The sequence below is a fragment of the Leiobunum rupestre genome, chromosome 1, assembly GCF_980474605.1.
Source record: "Leiobunum rupestre chromosome 1, qqLeiRupe1.1.hap1, whole genome shotgun sequence".
Taxonomy (NCBI): Eukaryota; Metazoa; Arthropoda; class Arachnida; order Opiliones; family Sclerosomatidae; genus Leiobunum; species Leiobunum rupestre.
In genome coordinates this window covers 55,180,442-55,200,566 of record NC_143384.1, presented here as the reverse complement: position 1 = coordinate 55,200,566, position 20,125 = coordinate 55,180,442, and the positions used below count along the sequence as shown (strand labels likewise).

General features: G+C 31.9%; 1 protein-coding gene and 1 long non-coding RNA gene across 2 annotated transcripts; one reads left to right on the top strand and one right to left on the bottom strand.

Annotated features, from left to right (window-relative positions):
• Positions 1 to 9,565: 9,565 nt before the first annotated feature.
• LOC149963286 (uncharacterized) lies at positions 9,566 to 16,333 on the bottom strand. Its single transcript, XR_016480201.1, has 5 exons — positions 16,308 to 16,333; positions 15,040 to 15,245; positions 14,159 to 14,206; positions 13,377 to 13,426; positions 9,566 to 9,705 (listed from the first exon to the last, which is right to left on the bottom strand). It is a non-coding gene; the product is annotated as an uncharacterized LOC149963286 (long non-coding RNA).
• A 331-nt stretch (positions 16,334 to 16,664) lies between these two features.
• LOC149963285 (C-terminal-binding protein 1-like) lies at positions 16,665 to 18,143 on the top strand. The gene is made up of 3 exons (XM_090170542.1): positions 16,665 to 17,463; positions 17,534 to 17,632; positions 17,888 to 18,143. The coding sequence occupies exons 1-3, from the start codon at positions 17,188 to 17,190 to the stop codon at positions 18,002 to 18,004; spliced, it is 492 nt and encodes a 163-aa protein (XP_090026668.1). The 5' UTR covers positions 16,665 to 17,187; the 3' UTR covers positions 18,005 to 18,143.
• The last annotated feature ends 1,982 nt before the right edge of the window (positions 18,144 to 20,125 follow it).

Here is a 20,125-nt window from a genome sequence, read left to right as displayed (position 1 = left end):
GCTAACAGCGGATGGCGCCACCGTTTATAATTTTAATGAAACAATTAAATTGAAATCTACCGTAACAATCCAAACTTAGGCGACTTGACAAACTTTGGTTTTTACTTGGCAAATTTAACTTACCTCCCCCCCAAACGTACTCTCTTCGGTACGCCCCTGGTGGCCAATACAATTGAAAATGTATAAACCTGGGCATTCACAATTATGAAATACTCCAATCACATTGGTTGAAAGAGATGTCAATTTCGTTCTTTTTAATCTTATCTGTTGTGCTATTTGCGAGACGGGAAACCATGATTTTAAAAGTTCGAAGAGGGTATCAGCTGATAAAAAAGCAACTTTGTGTTGAATCATATATGCACAAATTCTCAATTCCGCGCGCTTGACTGCCACTGCCTCAGAAGATTCGTTAGAGTAGCAAAATCACGAGTTTTGAATTAATTTTTTTCACGTGTTACATCCACGTGTGTCCACTATGGATCATGTCCGCCTAAATAATGTGTGTACGCATTTATTATCCACGTGAGTAACACGAGTTTTGAAATAATTTATTTCACGTGTTACATCCACGTGTGTCCACGATGGGTCATGTCCACCTATATCACGTGTGTACGCATTTATCATCCACGTGAGTTAGACGAGCTTTGAAATAATTTATTTCACGTGTGTCCACGATGGATCATGTCCGCCTAATCCACGTGTGTACGCATTTATTATCCACGTGAGTAACACGAGTAAAAAACTAAAAACCCCTCTTCAACACCTTTCAATTACTGACTTTACACTATCTTAACACCTTTTAACCACCAATGTTACACTTGTTAACACTAAAATAAATAAATTGCACTTACATTACACCACAAAATTACTTATTATACACTTCCTCAACACCCCACTTACACTTCCTCAACACCCTACTTACACTTCCTCAACACCCTACTTACACTTCCTCAACACCCTACTTACACTTCCTCAACACCCTACTTACACTTCCTTAAGACCATACAACACGAGTAAAAATGCCTATTCAACACCTTTCAAATACGGACTTTACACTATCTTAACACCTTTTAACCACCAATGTTACACTTGTTAACACTAGAATAACACCCTTCGAACACCAACCTTACACTTAAATAACACCACCCAAACACTTATTATACACTTCCTCAACACCCCACTTACACTTCCTCAACACCCCACTTACACTTCCTCAACACCCTACTTTCACTTCCTCAACACCTTACTTTCACTTCCTCAACACCCTACTTTCACTTCCTCAACACCCTACTTTCACTTCCTCAACACCCTACTTTCACTTCCTCAACACCCTACTTTCACTTCCTCAACACCAATCAAACACTTGTCTAATAGTTAATTACTGACAAATATTTTGCGGTGATTATTTGACATCGAAAATAAACGATACAATAAGGCCTTATTAATATTTTTCTACTGTTTAAGAAACAAGTTCAAACAACCAAATTCATAACGAAAAATCGTATAATAAACAATTTATTGTAGTGGGATAGTGGTACAATTATGAACGAATCAGTTTTCCTTTGATTAAAAATTAGTCAAATAAACTTAACAGGCAATTTTGTCAAATGAAATTCAAAATTTTAACAAGATGATTACTTTTAGCAATCCTCATTGTTCTTGTTGTTCTCCTTTTGTTGTTCAGCGTTTAAGGTTTGGTTTTGTTTTTTACCTTTGCCCTCGAGCTTTAAATTCTATTGGTGCTTGTTTCAACCATTCTATAATGATATCTTCAATATCCGTTTCCTGGGCTTTAATGTAGCAAATGTTTACTCGTACAGCACCTTTAAAATTCAAACATTTTGGTCAATTATAATGATTTAATTAATGTAAGCAAATATAAAAACAAATTAAATAAGTATTCTTACTAATTACTAAATCTTTGGTCAATAAAATCTTAAATGACATCACGCAAGAGATTTTCCCATTAAAAGTATTAAATACTGAAATTACCAAAAATATAACTGCTCTATAGACTACACCACCATAACAGACTTTGCTACCATCAACAAACCTTTTTAAGGTTTTCATGCAAGAGATTTTCCCATTAAAAGTATTAAATACTGAAATTAACTCTTAATTTCAATTTCTAATCAACAAAAAAGTATCTGCTCTCTAGACTACACCACCATAACAGACTTTGCTACCATCAACAAACCTTTTTAAGGTTTTCATGCAAGAGATTTTCCCATTAAAAGTATTAAATACGGAAATTAACTCTTAATTTCAATTTCTAATCAACAAAAATATGACTGCTCTCTAGACTACACCACCATAACAGCATTTGCTACCATCAACAAACCTTTTTAAGGTTTTCATGCAAGAGATTTTCCCATTAAAAGTATTAAATACGGAAATTAACTCTTAATTTCAATTTCTAATCAACAAAAATATGACTGCTCTCTAGACTACACCACCATAACAGCATTTGCTACCATCAACAAACCTTTTTAAGGTTTTCATGCAAGAGATTTTCCCATTAAAAGTATTAAATACGGAAATTAACTCTTAATTTCAATTTCTAATCAACAAAAATATGACTGCTCTCTAGACTACACCACCATAACAGCATTTGCTACCATCAACAAACCTTTTTAAGGTTTTCATGCAAGAGATTTTCCCATTAAAAGTATTAAATACTGAAATTAACTCTTAATTTCAATTTCTAATCAACAAAAATATGACTGCTCTCTAGACTACACCACCATAACAGCATTTGCTACCATCAACAAACCTTTTTTAGGTTTTCATGCAAGAGATTTTCCCATTAAAAGTATTAAATACTGAAATTAACTCTTAATTTCAATTTCTAATCAACAAAAATGTAACTGCTCTCTAGACTACACCACCATAACAGACTTTGCTACCATCAACAAACCTTTTTAAGGTTTTCATGCAAGAGATTTTCCCATTAGAAGTATTAAATACTGAAATTAACTCTTAATTTCAATTTAAAAGCAACAAAAATATAACCACTCTCTAGACTACACCACCATATCTGACTTTTTCGCCACCAACAAACCATAACAAGGTTTTTAAATATACATAAGTAATAATAAAGTTGAACTTTTGCTTTAGTAATTAATCCAACCAATCAATGACTTATTTTATTAAAAAGCATAAAAATATATTTACCTTAGTGCCATGAAATATGTCCTTTATGTATTATTTAGCGAAAGTTACCATGCGGTCGGACAGGAAATTACAAAAATTAATTTAACCATAAGAATATAACATAATTTACAGTTTAATAAAAAGGTTCATGCCTACCTTTGGTGAATTCTTGCTTGAAGGATTTATCATAATATACAAATTTTTATGCTATTAATTAAACTAATACACCGACCGAATTTATCCTGTTCTATCGCTTAGCAGAGAAAAGTAAAATGGCTACGATGGTACGTACGACCACTGCGCGGCGTCACTCTCGTCGATGGTGATAGACTCGTTGTTGTTCGTTTTAGAAGCAACATAGGGTGTAATAGACTAGTTAAGATACTCGTCTAATGATTGATATTTGACAGGGCACAGGTTCGAGTCTTGGCATTGAAGTTCGAGGAAAGTAATTTTCATTTTTGGTGTTAATTTGTTGAGGTTACAGTATTAAGTGGTCAATAATTATTTATTTAAACGATTACATTGTTCTCTGTATTTTTCATTTTATTAGAGTACTTTTTAATTTAAATTTCTTTAATCAAATTAATTTTATACTCATTTTTAAATATATAAATTTTATACGTGATTTGTACTAATTATGTTTAGTAATTTATTTTGATATCTTTTTTTTTAAAGTATTCTTCTATTAGACTCTATTACAAAAAGGCATACCTTAGATAGTGTACTATATTTACAAGATGGAGTGACACATTACAAAAGTTAAATTCCGTGGTATATCTTCCATTCACGCCGAGATCGCTTGTAAATTTAATTAATTAATTTGATTTCGTGTTGTAACCCAAATCAACACGTGTAGCTCACGTGTCAATTTACACCAATTTAATTTCGTGTATGGTAACCCAAAGCAACACGCGTACATCGTGTGTAAATTTACAATAAATTAATTTCGTGTGCGGTAGCCCAAATGAACACGCGTAGGTCACGTGTAAATTTACAATAATTTAATTTCGTTTATGGTAACCCAAATCAACACTCGTAGATCACGTATACATTTACACTAATTAAATCTCCCAAATCAACGCGCGTAGGTCACGTGTAAATTTACACTAATTTAATTTCGTGTTCGGCAACCCAAAGGAACATTTACCAAATATCCATGAAATTTACACGTGGCTTTGCTACTTGGGTAAGGGCCTAAAAAAACTAGATACTTAACACTGACATAAATATAACTAAATCCTCAATAACACTTATTTAACAGCCTGAATGAAAAACAGAACTTTGTAAAATAAACATTAGGTTAAAATATTACATTTCATAATATCTTCGCCTATGATAATTTACCATGTACTTAGATTTTAATTAAGTGCCTTATTAATTATATTTTGTGCGGTACACTAAGCAAACACACCCTCCTGTAGACCATTTTGCAAACGTGAAATACTATACGGCATTGGTGTTTTATTTTAAACCAGAAAAACCCGTGAAGACCACTTGTATTTGAATACCTTTACGTGTACGGTAACCGAAACCTACACGTGTAGACCACGAGTATTTGTGTACGAATTTCGTTACGTGTACTGTAACCGAAACCTACACGTGTAGACCACGAGTATTTGTACACGAATTTCGTTACGAGTACGGTAACCGAATCCAACACGTGTAGGCCACGAGTATTTCTGCACGAATTTCGTTACGTGGACGATAACCAAAACCAACACGTGTAGGCCACGAGTATTTGTGCATGAATTTCGTTACGTGGACGGTAACCGAAACCTACACGTGTAGGCCACGAGTATTTGTGCACGAATTTCATTACGTGTACGGTAACCGAAATCAACACGTGTAGGCCACGAGTATTTGTGCACGAATTTTTTACGTAGACGGTAAACGAAATCAACACGTGTAGGCCACAAGTATTTGTGCACGAATTTCTTTACGTGTACGGTAACCGAAATCAACACGTGTAGGCCACAAGTATTTGTGCCTGAATTTTTTTACGTAGACGGTAACCGAAATCAACACGTGTAGGCCACGAGTATTTGTGCACGAATTTTTTACGTAGACGGTAAACGAAATCAACACGTGTAGGCCACAAGTATTTGTGCACGAATTTCGTTACGTGTACGGTAACCGAAATCAACACGTGTAGGCCACAAGTGTTTGTGCACGAATTTCTTTACGTGTACGGTAACCGAAACCAACACGTGTAGGCCACAAGTATTTGTGCACGAATTTCTTTACGAGTACGGTAACCGAAACCAACACGTGTCGGGCACGAGTATTTGTGCACGAATTTCTTTTCGTGGATGGTAACCGAAACCAACATGTGTAGGCCACGAGTATTTGTGCACGAACTTCATTTGGTGTACGGTAACCGAAATCAACACGTGTAGGCCACGTGTTATATTTATCCACACGTCTGTTCCACTATAATAACCTAGTATCCACCAAATCTACACGTGCTGTTGCTACCTGGGTTAGCTTCAGTTTTACGGTTAAAGAGTGTGGCCGCTAGCTAGAAAAAAGTGGACTCAAGTGGAGAAAAGCTGTGAACAGTAGTCTCTAGCCTACACCATCCAAATCACCCACCAGACGTTCTAGAACTCTACTTCGTATTCGTCCTACCTTCCACAAGGCATTGTCTCCGTTACGAATTAAAGGCTTGTGAAAGGTAGGACGGAGACGATTGTACTGAGCGCCAGGCTCTAAGCCTCAAACATCACGACTCACATGACAGAAAGAAGTCGAGTAGTAGACGGAGTCACGGGAGTGACGGGACCGGTAACAGAATTTTATGTTTGCCAGAAAATGCTGATCCTTGCCATGTTTTTAACGAGTTAACCGTAAATAAAAATTGAGATCGTCCACCAATTAATTTTTTAAAGAATTATCGAGAAAATGAAAATATATAGTTATATACTTCAATTTTCAGTATGTGAAAGTGGTTTTTACCTCTCCGAGGGGACTTTGTACCCTTGGAGGGGTTATACAACCACCGTGTCAGTCTGTCTGTCGGTCAGGCCTGCGAACGCGTTCACATTTTCGGGGCAAAGGGTAATCATTGCGTACGCAGTTTCTTGGATCACTGCGTACGCAGTCGAATAACCGTTTTAGCAGTTTAAAGGTTGGTATGCGTTAACGGCTAAATTTGCGATTACGTTGCGTTTGGTTACATTTGTTTACGCTCACCGTCGCGCCAGTTTTTATGGGTGCGCTCTCTCCAACTCCTTCTTATTGACTTTGGGACGGTCCGAGTGCTGAGTGTTATGGCAACCTCTCAACGTCCAATGGCAGGGTTTCCACCAATTGTTCACGGTATTCGTCTTAGTATCAATTTGCGATCGCATCTGGCGGGATTTGAACCCGAGACCTCCTACTTGGCAGGCGGACTTTCTACCACAGAACCACCGACGCTTATTAAGCTTCATTGAAAAGTAGACCTTCAGCTTTATCGGAAGCGTATTTAATAGAGTATGAAATTTTGGTTTAATTGAAATAGAGCAAGATTTCGTGTAATTGGAGAAACGCTAAAAATAATCTCGACATATTCATTCTCCCTGAGTATAAATAAATACATTCTTGATTTAATTAAATATTTATAAATTATATTAACCGTATATTTAATGAAATATTTATAAATTATATTAATCTTATATTTAATTAAATATTCATAAATTATATTAATCTTATTTAATTAAATGTTTGTAAATGATATTAATCTTATATTTCATTAAATATTTATAAATTATATTAATCTTATATTTAGTTAAATATTTATAAATTATATTAATCTTACATTTAATTAAATATTTATAAATTATATTAATCTTATATTTAATTAAATATTTATAAATTATGTTAATTAAATTATATTAATTAAATATTTAAAATTATATTAATCTTATATTTATAAATTATATTAATCTTATATTTATAAATTATATTAATCTTATATTTATAAATTATATTAATCTTATATTTATAAATTATATTAATCTTATATTTATAAATTATATTAATCTTATATTTAATTAAATATTTATAAATTATATTAATTAAATTATATTAATGAAATATTTATAAATTATATTAATGAAATATTTATAAATTATATTAATGAAATATTTATAAATTATATTAATGAAATATTTATAAATTATATTAATGAAATATTTATAAATTATATTAATGAAATATTTATAAATTATATTAATGAAATATTTATAAATTATATTAATGAAATATTTATAAATTATATTAATGAAATATTTATAAATTATATTAATGAAATATTTATAAATTGTATTAATTAAATATTTATAAATTATATTAATTAAATATTTATAAATTATATTAGTTTTATATGTAATTAAATATTTATAAATTATATTAATTAAATATTTATAAATTATATTAATTCAATATTTATAAATTATATTAATTCAATATTTATAAATTATATTAATTAAATATTTATAAATTATATTAATTAAATATTTATAAATTATATTAATTAAATATTTATAAATTATATTAATTAAATATTTATAAATTATATTAATTAAATATTTATAAATTATATTAATTAAATATTTATAAATTATATTAATTAAATATTTATAAATTATATTAATTAAATATTTATAAATTATATTAATTAAATATTTATAAATTATATTAATTAAATATTTATAAATTATATTAATTAAATATTTATAAATTATATTAATTAAATATTTATAAATTATATTAATTAAATATTTATAAATTATATTAATTAAATATTTATAAATTATATTAATTAAATATTTATAAATTATATTAATTAAATATTTATAAATTATATTAATTAAATATTTATAAATTATATTAATTAAATATTTATTTAATTACCATACTGATAGTTCACCGCCGAGCCATTGATTTCCTTAAGGAAAATATTAAAGTAAAGGAACCATTATGATAAGTCGGGTTTTGTTACTAAACGGATGAATACAATATCTGTGGATATTTTATATTGAACTTTGTTTTTTAATTTTTGCGAACTTGTTTTTATTTCGTCGGGAATTGAACCGGGAGCGCGGTTTTAGGACTTTGATTCGTTGCCGCTGTGTTATTGATTCCTTTTATGTTGTGTTATAAATCTGTAATATATTATTCAATGAGGTTGTTAAACTCCTTAATTGTCAGTAGGTTTTTTTTTGCGGATACTCTTTTTTTAATATAATATGTGTCTGGGTTTTAGGCAAAGGAAGGGTCGTATGTTATTTTTACTGATCGAGATAATGTTGTTTTTTGTCTACTCTTTGATCTTATATTTTTATCTTTGGTTTTTTGAGATTATTTTGTTTCCCCGAAAACGTCAAGTTTTGGAGGAGACTTTATAGTGTGTAGGTCGTGTTGTTTAGCTTATCCGGTTTCATGATAATAACGTCGAAAATTCCTGTTTGTTAATGGTAAGGTGTCGCACTAACTATTCCGTCTACGGTCATTTATTGATATACGAGCTGTGGTTTAGTCAAGTGGCTTTCTGTGCTTTGTGATGGTAAGTTTTTCGCTTCTTGTTAATACATTTTTTATTGGTGTGGATACTTGGACATCTACGATTCCTAATGCAGTGATTGATTTCCTGGGTGTGCGAGTCATTATATGATATTGGAAATTGGATGGTATTGGTCTTTTTCATGCGGTATGTGCCACAACGTCAACCGGAAGTCTACGAGTCGTCCACTACCAGATATCGAATATAGCTATTCTGCGGTATCTTCATCAAGGGCGAGTGTTGAAATAAAATGAGCGTTAAAGATGAGGCAAGTATGTCGTAAGCGAGAAAAATACAAATACCCTCTGTCAGAAATATGTATTTCTGCCTCTGTAGATATTTATTTCATTAAAATTTGCTTCGTATTATATTTAACTGATAAACTTGTTCTGTAAATAGGGTTAAATTCAATTGTGCATTGTTTTAGTAAGTCTAAATCGCTGTTGTAACTACTTAATTTATAATATTCTGAATAAATTAAACTCGGTTGTTTCGTCTCAATTATTTTAATTAAAATTAAAATTTTATACCAGGCGGGATTGAACCGATATTACGTTTTTAGTAAATAACTCTGAATTGCGGAGATATCTTTAAGGGTCGTCTCGAGAAATTAATACCACTAAGGACCATTCTTCCGAGGAGAGGTATATTTTGGCTTGCCAACTTGTTACGATCTTTTCTGGCTGGCCATATACAAACTACTATTTTGAAGAAAGAAATGATATTTTTATCGCTATAGCTAGCTAACAAACAAACCAATCAAAAGTGTTCAAATTGGTGGATCCCACATTTTGGTTAAGTAAGCTTAAACATAGCAAAACTAGTCATCATTAAAATCATTTTAATAAAAAGTAAACATGGAAAGATAAAAAATGTTTCTAAAAACTATCGAAATATATTTTACAGTAGTTTTTTTAATTTACAAACACTTTTATTTTAAAAATAATGCAATTCTTTTTGTTTAGAACGTTTCATAATCAATGCCGTCCATTTTGAGTGAGTTTCTGCAAACAAAGAAAGGTATATAGTATAAGAATAGACAATAATCTGTATGTACTTATCGTAGCGTGGTTTGGTCAATATCAAACTGGGTTCTATGTTAATTTAACCTTCAAACAAGAATGAATGAACCGTGGTAGTTGCTACCAGAATGCGAAGCTTAAGTCTAAAAACCCCATAATTGAAATAATAATCTAATAAAACTTGTAGAAACGCTTGAGTATTATTTTTTTGAAAATTCTTTGAAAAGTCACGGATATATATCGACTTGCTTGAACTATCCTCTCAGGTAGCGATTTGTACACGGGGTTTCCCCATTGAATTGGGAATAGTACCGCTAGAATGACAATTTCAATCTGCCTTCCGCGAAACAAATTTTTCAAAATTGAAAACACTATCATTTGTCGGTGGTGCCATCCGCTGTTAGCCGCGAGAACTATATACTATACAATTGAATTAATAGTACTAATGTACTTGGAAAGTGATAGATGGTGCTACCCGTAAAATGATAGAGTTGACAGCTGAGTGCGCTAGCTCGAAATAACAGTGTGTCAGAATTTATAGCCCGGTGTACCTAGTAAACAAGACCATACCACCGGAGGCCTATCATCATAGTACCCTACGCCAGCGTCCCCAAGCCCGGACAGGTGACAAATCCAGCATGGGTAGCAGAACCCCACTACTGATGGTCTCACCTTTGACGCAAGACACTCAACCCAGCAGAAGGTGCAGCAATGGGTGGACCAATCCCCACTTCGCACACAGCAGTGGGATTTAGAATGGATGCTATAGCAACTCCAGCCGACACCCTACCTATGAAGGTAAGGAGCCAAACCCTTTGGAAAGAGCTCCTAAAGGGGAACGACGAGCACACAGCAGCCCAAGTAACCCGGCATAGCTGGCAACGGAGATCCCGGTGGGCCCCAAAAGGCCGGGAAACAGGACCGCCGTGCCCGCATATGGAGGCTCGCCGCCCCACAGCAGGCTACCCAATCCGCCGAGACGGCCAGTTTGCCTGAGCTCGAAATAACAGAATTTGTTTCGCGAAACCACGAATCCCGAACGCGCTTATGTCATTCTAGCGGTAGTATTCCCAATTCAATGGGTTTCCCCCAACGCCAACTTAGTTTTACTTAAAACTTTTACTATAACCGATAACTAATAATAATAATAATCAGCTAGGCTAATACCCAAGGCACCACCTTAGGCCTAAGTCATCAAGCGACGTTTGAAGCCATTAATTCAGGTGGCCGGGTTGCAATGCGTAGGAGAGTGGTGGCAAACCAACAGCTCCCTACACTAACTATTACCGTTAACCTCAACGAGTTTTTATGGAAGGGGAAACCGAAGAGCTCGGGGGAAAACCCCTTAAACCAGACGGGAGATAACTTGCAAACTCAACGCAGAAGGAGTTGTTCCGACTTTTCACCCAGTGAAACAAGCTGGGATCGAATCCGGCTTCTCTTGCTGCGAGGCGAAAGTGCTAACCACTCCGCCACCCCACCTACTGTTCAATAAATTCTGGCGAAACTAAGCTTGATATCTTTCTAATTGAGCATCCGATATTAAGAAAGGCTTACTATCCCGCAAAAACTCGCCATCTGAATATACCGTAAATACCACTTACATTACTTTAAGAAGTAATGTAATTCTTAATAAAAAAACCTAATTATCTCGAATTTAAAAAATAGCGTTTACTAGTTTTTGCCATGGGTCAGCTGAGCTGTTTGATGCTCAGTCAATGCATACAACCCGGTTTTACAATATTATTTTAGAAATACTATATTATTTTTCCAATGCACGATATATTTTTTCCAATGCTAGATATTATTTTTCCAAAGCTAGATATTACTTTTCAAGGCTAGATATTATTTTTCAAATGCTAGATATAATTTTTCAAATGATAGATTATTATTCAAATGATAGGTTATTTTTCAAATGATAGATTATTTTTCAAATGATAGATTATTTTTCAAATGATAGAATATTTTTCAAATGATATATTACAAAGACATTATTTGGCTATACCGAAAATATATTGGTAATGCAGATAATGCTTAGTAATTTAAAAATAAATCAATATAAAAGGAGCTGATACTTCATGGATATTTAAAATATATTTATATAAATATATTTTAAATATCCATGAAGTATCATTTACCATGGATCGAAATTTTAACATTTATAATGCTTAGTAATACAAAATATTTGGCTAAACATAAAATATATTAGTAATGCAGATAATGCTTATTTGACTAAACATAAAAATATTAGTAATGCAGATAATGCTTATTTGACTAAACATAAAAATATTAGTAATGCAGATAATGCTTATTTGGCTAAACATAAAATATATTAGTAATGCAGATAATGCTTATTTGGCTAAACATTAAATATATTAGTAATGCAGATAATGCTTATTTGGCTAAACATTAAATAAATTAGTAATGCAGATAATGCTTATTTGGCTAAACATAAAATATATTAGTAATGCAGATAATGCTTGTTTGACTAAACATTAAATAAATTAGTAATGCAGATAATGCTTATTTGGCTAAACATTAAATATATTAGTAATGCAGAAAATGCTTATTTGGCTAAACATAAAATATATTAGTAATGCAGATAATGCTTATTTGGCTAAACATTAAATATATTAGTAATGCAGATAATGCTTATTTGGCTAAACATTAAATATATTAGTAATGCAGATAATGCTTATTTGGCTACACATAAAATTTATGAGTAATGCAGATAATGCTTATTTGGCTAAACATAAAATATATTAGTAATGCAGATAATGCTTATTTGGCTAAACATAAAATATATTAGTAATGCAGATAATGCTTATTTGGCTAAACATAAAATATATTAGTAATGCAGATAATGCTTATTTGGCTAAACATAAAATATATTAGTAATGCAGATAATGCTTATTTGGCTAAACATTAAATATATTAGTAATGCAGATAATGCTTATTTGGCTAAACATTAAATATATTAGTAATGCAGATAATGCTTATTTGGCTAAACATTAAATATATTAGTAATGCAGAAAATGCTTATTTGTCTAAACATAAAATATATCACTAATGCAGATAATGCTTATTTGGCTAAACATTAAATATATTAGTAATGCAGATAATGCTTATTTGGCTAAACATTAAATATATTAGTAATGCAGATAATGCTTATTTGGCTAAACATTAAATATATTAGTAATGCAGATAATGCTTATTTGGCTAAACATAAAATTTATGAGTAATGCAGATAATGCTTATTTGGCTAAACATAAAATATATTAGTAACGCAGATAATGCTTATTTGGCTAAACATAAAATATATTAGTAATGCAGATAATGCTTATTTGGCTAAACATTAAATATATTAGTAATGCAGATAATGCTTATTTGGCTAAACATAAAATATATAAGTAATGCAGATAATGCTTATTTGGCTAAACATAAAATATATAAGTAATGCAGATAATGCTTATTTGGCTAAACATAAAATATATAAGTAATGCAGATAATGCATAGTAATACAAGATATTATCTGATAATGAACAATAAAATGAAATCTCTGTCTTCGATTGATTACTGAGTATAGAGCCCCCGGAAAATTTATTCCGCCAAGTGAAATAAATTGTTTATCTGGTACCAACTACGCAACGAACCTTAAGAGTATCTCTTCGCGCTTCGTCTAGCTTTTTCTTTTCCTCTTGAGCTGCCAAGAAAATGGTTGATAAATTATATTACAATATTATCAAATGTAATAAAATTAATGCATGGTTAACTTGAAGACTATACAAAATCTCGTGCTCATGGTGGAGATAACAGAATGTCACATTTCCGCCAACAAGTGTAACCTGAGCTAATCGTTTTTGGCTCTATTTACGTCCACAACAAGTAGAAGCACGTGTAAGCAGATGATTTTTCGATCTATCTTCTATTCCCTTTAAATGGAGTATATTCTAAAGCTAAACATCACCTACTAATAAGTAACTAGAGCCAGTTGCCCTAGCTTCTGTGGCCGGAATGTGAAATCTGATGATGCGCCGTAAATATGGAACTTGATATTTCCTTTAACTTAAAGGACAACAGAATCGTTTCAAAAATTTGGGCTGAATCTCAGCTGGCTTCACCCTTTTCGTCTGAATACCTTCTCGCTTCCTCGATTATAGAGCATTACCCACAAAATGTAAATCGATTCAGTGGCCCTTTAAGTAAACCATTTTTGCCACATCGGTTTCTAGGAAGCTTTCACGTGGCGTCATGATCTCTGGTGTATATAACCATCATTTCTTCTGATAAACGATTTTTACAGTACGGGGGTATATAAATAAAGATAACGAATGATAAATGATTTTTTTAAATTTTGCTGTACTCGCAAATAATCCCAATGCTTGACAAATCTGCTTTTTTTGTACAGCGGTCAATATCAATAACTGTTTCTTACCAGTAACTGTTGATCTGGCGTTTTTTCGAATACCATTTCTTTTTTCATCTGCAATTCCAAATTTGTGTCAAATTAGTTTCTTTCATAAACTTCCTACGATTATCTGATCCTTTGTAGCCCAATAAAAAAAGATTTTCTTAAAAAAAAAGACTTTCAATATAAAGGTTTTGATGTTCTTTTTTATTTTTAATGGCCCTTTTATATATTGAAAGACTATTTTTAAATATTGAAAAACCCATTTCATATATTGACACACATTTTATGCATTGAAAGACCATTTTTGTGTATTGAAAGACGCTTTTTATTTTGAACGACTATTTTATCATTTAAAAAACGCTTTATTTTTATAATACCTATATTGAAAGGTTCTTTATATTTTGAAAGACGCTGTATACATGATTTCTCAAGTTGCTTGAACAGTCCATTTACTCTAAAAGTATTTTATCTAGAATAATTGTTTCAACAGAGATCAGTCTAATTTGAAAATTGTAGATAAAATGAAACGAGGGATTGAAACACATTCCGCTAGATGGTAGGGCCTACTGACAAAATGTTCCAATGGGCTATTCAATATAAAAAAGCGTATTTCAAAATACTAAGATAGAAATAAAAATATTTCATTTTCTCAACAGATAATTGTTGTTTTATTTTAACTTGTTAAATTTAAAACTACTTATTTCTTTGTTAGGTAAAATTGCGACAATATTTTCTATGAAGTAAATTCAATAGAATCTGCGATATATATTTTCGTCCCATACTTACAAATTCATAATCAAATCTTCGAAATAAGAAATACCGTAACAATTTTATTTATTGAAATGCTCTCAACAATAAATATTATGGAAATAAATTAATGATAAAATACATAAATCCAGAAATACCATTTTGAATTAGTAATCCATTTTCGAAAGTACGGGAGTTTTCGAAATACTGAGCACTGACAAGCGCGATCATCAACCACAACACGAAAACCTGTTTATTCATTTCGTAAACAGGGGAAACTTGAGAAACAGAGGAGTTAGAGCGACGAGCCAACAGCCTTGAGACTCCGGAGAAGAATGACTGTCGTCATATAATGACACGTTACCTGAAGAATGTTTGAAAATTACAACACCATATTTATGACATTTCTACGGAAACAATAAAGTATTCATGATAGTAAAGGAGAATGACTATCTTGAAACGATCCTAGGTCATCATGGTCTAGTTTTCCCTTCTACCGAAGTGAGGGGGCTTTAATCGCATTGGAAGACATTCAGTTTCAGGGAACCAATGAGATACCGGGTTGATTTTGTTTAGAAGGAAGGAGCTTACCCTTCAAGCATGAGGGGGAATGTGATCAACCATCAATTTCGTCTCAACCTAGTCATTGTCCTCAAGTAGAAGAAAGACAATCTTGCTGGAAATAAATAACACAAGCTATACTTGTACGTTTATTGGCCGACCGAGAGGGGACTTGTAGTAGACTTCAAAGTGTTTTTGTGTGTTTTGTCCTGACAAGATAAATAATGATTTGTCTAAAGAGTTTGAAATTTTATCGATAACTCAATTGATATAGCTTTCTTTGTCGGATATATTTTGGTTTAATTCTGTTAGAATCTTTTAGAAAAGCTTTCAATAAAAAACATTATTATGTAGATAAAGTGATTTGATTTACAATAGTTAAAATTTTAGTGATAAATTGAACAAAAGGCCGTTTTCCATCTTTTGCGGCTCATCATTATTGTGTAGAAATTTTTGCTTTCCTCGGAAATCTGTCAATAATAGTTAAAATCTTAAACTATTATACTATAGGGCAACTCATCAGTTTTATTTGTATTTTGCTCTTAAATACTTTCTTTTGTCCAATTTAAATCAACGTAAAATACGCTTGGAAGAGTTTTTACTCAGAGAAGATGAAAACCTTATGGTTATTTTAATTTTATGAAAAGCTGCTCGTGTATTAGAAGTGAACTCCAAATGGAAGGAACAGTTATGCGCAAACCTATAACGGTGAAGATAGGGGTTGGAATGTCTCCATATAAACTTGCGACACCTAGAGAATTTCGGACACTAGCCAATTTATTCAGTGTAGTTCGTAACACAGTTTATGTTGTATTTCACCAAGTAAGATATATTTTAATTTTTGAAATATTGATTGTTTACTTACGAAATCCATTTTTCAGTTTTGTTAAGCTGTAAATGAAATCATGGTGTCAGAAATTGTTAACTCTAATTATGAAAACATTAATTTGAAAAATTGTTAATTAAACTTTTAATCATCAATTAATTTTCAGAAATCATAATTTTATTAATTTTATACATTGATGCTTGTCAACAATATTTTTTAGGGTAAAATACACATATATGAAATTAATATATAGTTTAAACTGAAGTATATCTTTGAAAATTATCGTAGCATTTTAATTTACCTGAAATTTGTTTGCTGTGACTCAAAATTCGAATTCTTCAGCACATTAATCGAGCACCCAAACGGTTGTCGAGATAGATTTTATAATTAACTATCTATTGATGCATCTCTTCTTTCCACAGTACGAACAACACCAAATATGGAAGAAAATACCAATCGAGGAACCTGGTTTCAGCAGGGAGTAGTAGGGGAGTTGTTTAGAACGAATTTTTTTGTTCCCCAGCGTGAGCAGAGAGACCCCGAAAGTAGGGGGGAATTTCTACCCCCTCTTGGAATAATATGGGACAGAATACCGTTTTCAGCGCCATCTATCGCAAATCAGGAGTATTTTGTTAAATTGACCCCGGGTCAACTCAAGTGCGCGTTGAAATAACAAAGTCCTCCAGCCAAAATTATATTTTTTCATTATAAAAATTGTAAATAATATTCAAGCGTTGTAGTTAGAAGCAAATAGTGCTAAATACTAATAATTCCTTCATATATTACTGTAGGTAAAATTTAGGTTAGTTATTATATTTTGTATCATCTTGGCATTAGGCCTTTGCATGGTAAAGGACTGGGCATGCACTGAAATAAATTTATAATTATTAATCCTGGCTAGTAAAATTTTCCTTTTGTCATGCCTAAAAGTTGCGTTTATCGTACATGTAAAAATCACTCTCGTTCCCAAAATAAGGACATTATTAGTAAAAAAGTGTACTTTATCCCTGTACCAAAACCTAAAACAAATCCTGTAAAATGTAAAAAGTGGATTTCTGCTATTAATCGTAAAGAAATAAGAACTGATACAGTAAAAAGTCACCACTATGTCTGCTCTAAACACTTTGTTGGTGGAAATGGCCCAAGAGATGAATATCCGGACCCTATACCAGATACGACAGTATATAAATTACTGGTAAGTAATCGCAATAGATAGAAGAGTTTTAATTAATATTGAAGATTGTAATACTTTTCCTTTTTCAAAGGAGCCTGTTAAAGAAATTTTACCGAGATCTTTAAATCCAAAAGATGGTATAGAAATGTCACATTCCGGTTCTTTAAGCCGAGATGAGTCAGTATTGCCAGTAAGCTAGGTTTTTTACAATTGATCTTTAGTTAATTAAGACTAACAATTTGAAAATGTTTAAAAAATTGAATCATTTGTTTGGGCTTACTTATATCAATTTACTGCTATAAATTATTATTATTTATTAACCACTATTTGTTACTATTTTGCAATTTTAATACTATTTGCTATTGGCAAGAATTTTTCTCTCAAAATGTGACATTTAGGTAAACCTGATTTAGTGAGATTATGAGTAATTGTATGTAATTTACAGAGTTGCTCTTTTGAGGGTGAACAAAGAATCGTACAGTCAAGTTTTAAAGCCGCAAACCAAGAAACAACCGCTATACGCAATCTTGATGTTAATTACATCTGCATAAAAAAGGGATGAGTGTGTTGTGTGATCCATCTCAACATGAGCCTATAGGGCCGGTAATTTCTTCAAGCCCTTCAGTTATTTTAAATTCATCATCTTTATCCGGCAATATTTCAACTACTCCTTCAGTTACATGTTCTACATATACTATAACACTTCCTGAAACCAAAAACAAACTTGAAAAGATAATTCAAGATTTCTTGATGTTTCAAACAGCAAATTTGAGAAAAATGAAATGGTGCCTCGAGCTAATGAATAACGTAGATTTTGAAGATTTTAATACACCTATTGGTTTTAAAAAATTGTTCAATGAAAGCTTATTTATAAGAATTAGTGTATCATCATCCTTGCTAGTATCTGTACATCCCTTTGGAAAAGAATTACAAAAAGATCATTCTCTTTTTTCAAGTGGCACTGTAATAATGGATGAACCTATTTCCTTCGAATAATGTCAAAAATTGACAAATGGAAGGTTTGTAATGGAGTAAGGGGCGAAATAATTTCAACATGTAAAAACGTTTTTTATAAATCAGCATATTATTGTCAACAAACTGATTCTATGAGATCTAAAAACTGTCAGCAGCTGTATAAAAGCAAGCTTACGAATCTCTGTCAACCTTGCCGAACAACCAAAATTTATTTGCAAAGAAGGATGAAACGGAAGAAACAAACTGTGGCAGGAGATACGATAAAAATAGAAAAAAGGAGAAATTTAAAATATATGAACAAAGATGAAATACAAAAGAGAATAACAACCATGAAGATTAAAACCAAAGCCCTAAAACGCCAAATTAAAGGCTTGCAAGAAAAAATAAGGAAAAAAATTAACTCGGATGGTATCCTGTTATCAGAAGATGATAGTTTAGAATTTGAAAATATTTTAAAAGAAAATCCTTTCGAGAATCCAAATAAATTTCAAAAATTATTAATGAAGGAACAGTTGAAACTAATAAAATCCAAAAAATCTAGGCCTAAGAAATGGCACCCTTCAATTATACAGTGGTGTCTTTATGTAAGAGCCAAATCTCCATCAACTTATGAGGCTTTTAAAAATGTATTTACTCTACCATCGCAAAGAACATTATTTAACTATTCCAAAGATATACGAGCAAAATCAGGATTCAACGAAGAATCTCTGCACGAATTGAGGCTGAAAATTAAACCTGAGGAAATGCCGGAACACGAGCAATATTTCACGTTGATAATTGATGAAATTATGATTAAGGATGATATAGTGTTTCATAGTCACACAGGGTAATTAGTTGGCTTCGCAAATCTTAATGATTTCAATAACCAAATTAAAGCATCTGAAGCAGAATTTAATGAAAAAAGCGATGCTTTACCAGGCTTACCATTAGCTGACCATGTCCTACAGCTAATGGTACGTGGAATTACAACAGATTTAAAGTTTCCTTACGCCTTTTTTCCATGTTCAAAATTGAATTCCGAGAACATTTGTTCCATCATATGGGAAGCAATAGAGCATCTATCTGGAGCGGGTTTCAAAATATTAGTAGTAGTATGCGATAAGGCCTCTGTCAATCAAAAACTAATTAGAGACAGCACAGCATATCACAAGGAACTTTATGGTGATGAAATTGGTTACCGAACAGTTAACATGTACAACAATTTTGAGCCATTGTTTTTTGTATCCGATATATGCCATTTGATCAAAACAGCTCGTAATTGCTTGGAAAATAGTGGAAAGTTAAGTAAGCAGAAAGATGGTTCTTTTAAATTAATAAGACAATTGAAAAAAAATGGAAAACTTATTTTATGGGATCATTTTAACGAAACTTTCCAAGCAGATAATAAGGCAATTTTACGAAAGGTACCAAAACTTTCCTATAACCACATTCATTTAACTCCATTCTCTCGCATGAGAGTAAAGCTTGCCACTCAAGCATTAAGTTCCTCGGTGGCCAATGCCATGGAAGATATAGTTGGGGAACGTGCTGAAGAAACTGTAAAATTTATCAGATTTTTTGATAAATTCTTTGACATCCTGAACATTTCAAATTCAACTGACGGAGTTAGATTACGGAAGCCTGCATTAGAGCCTTTTCAAAGTAGCAGTGATATAAGATTTGAAGTATGTAGTAAACAAGGTAAACGAAGGGTAATGATCTAATGTAT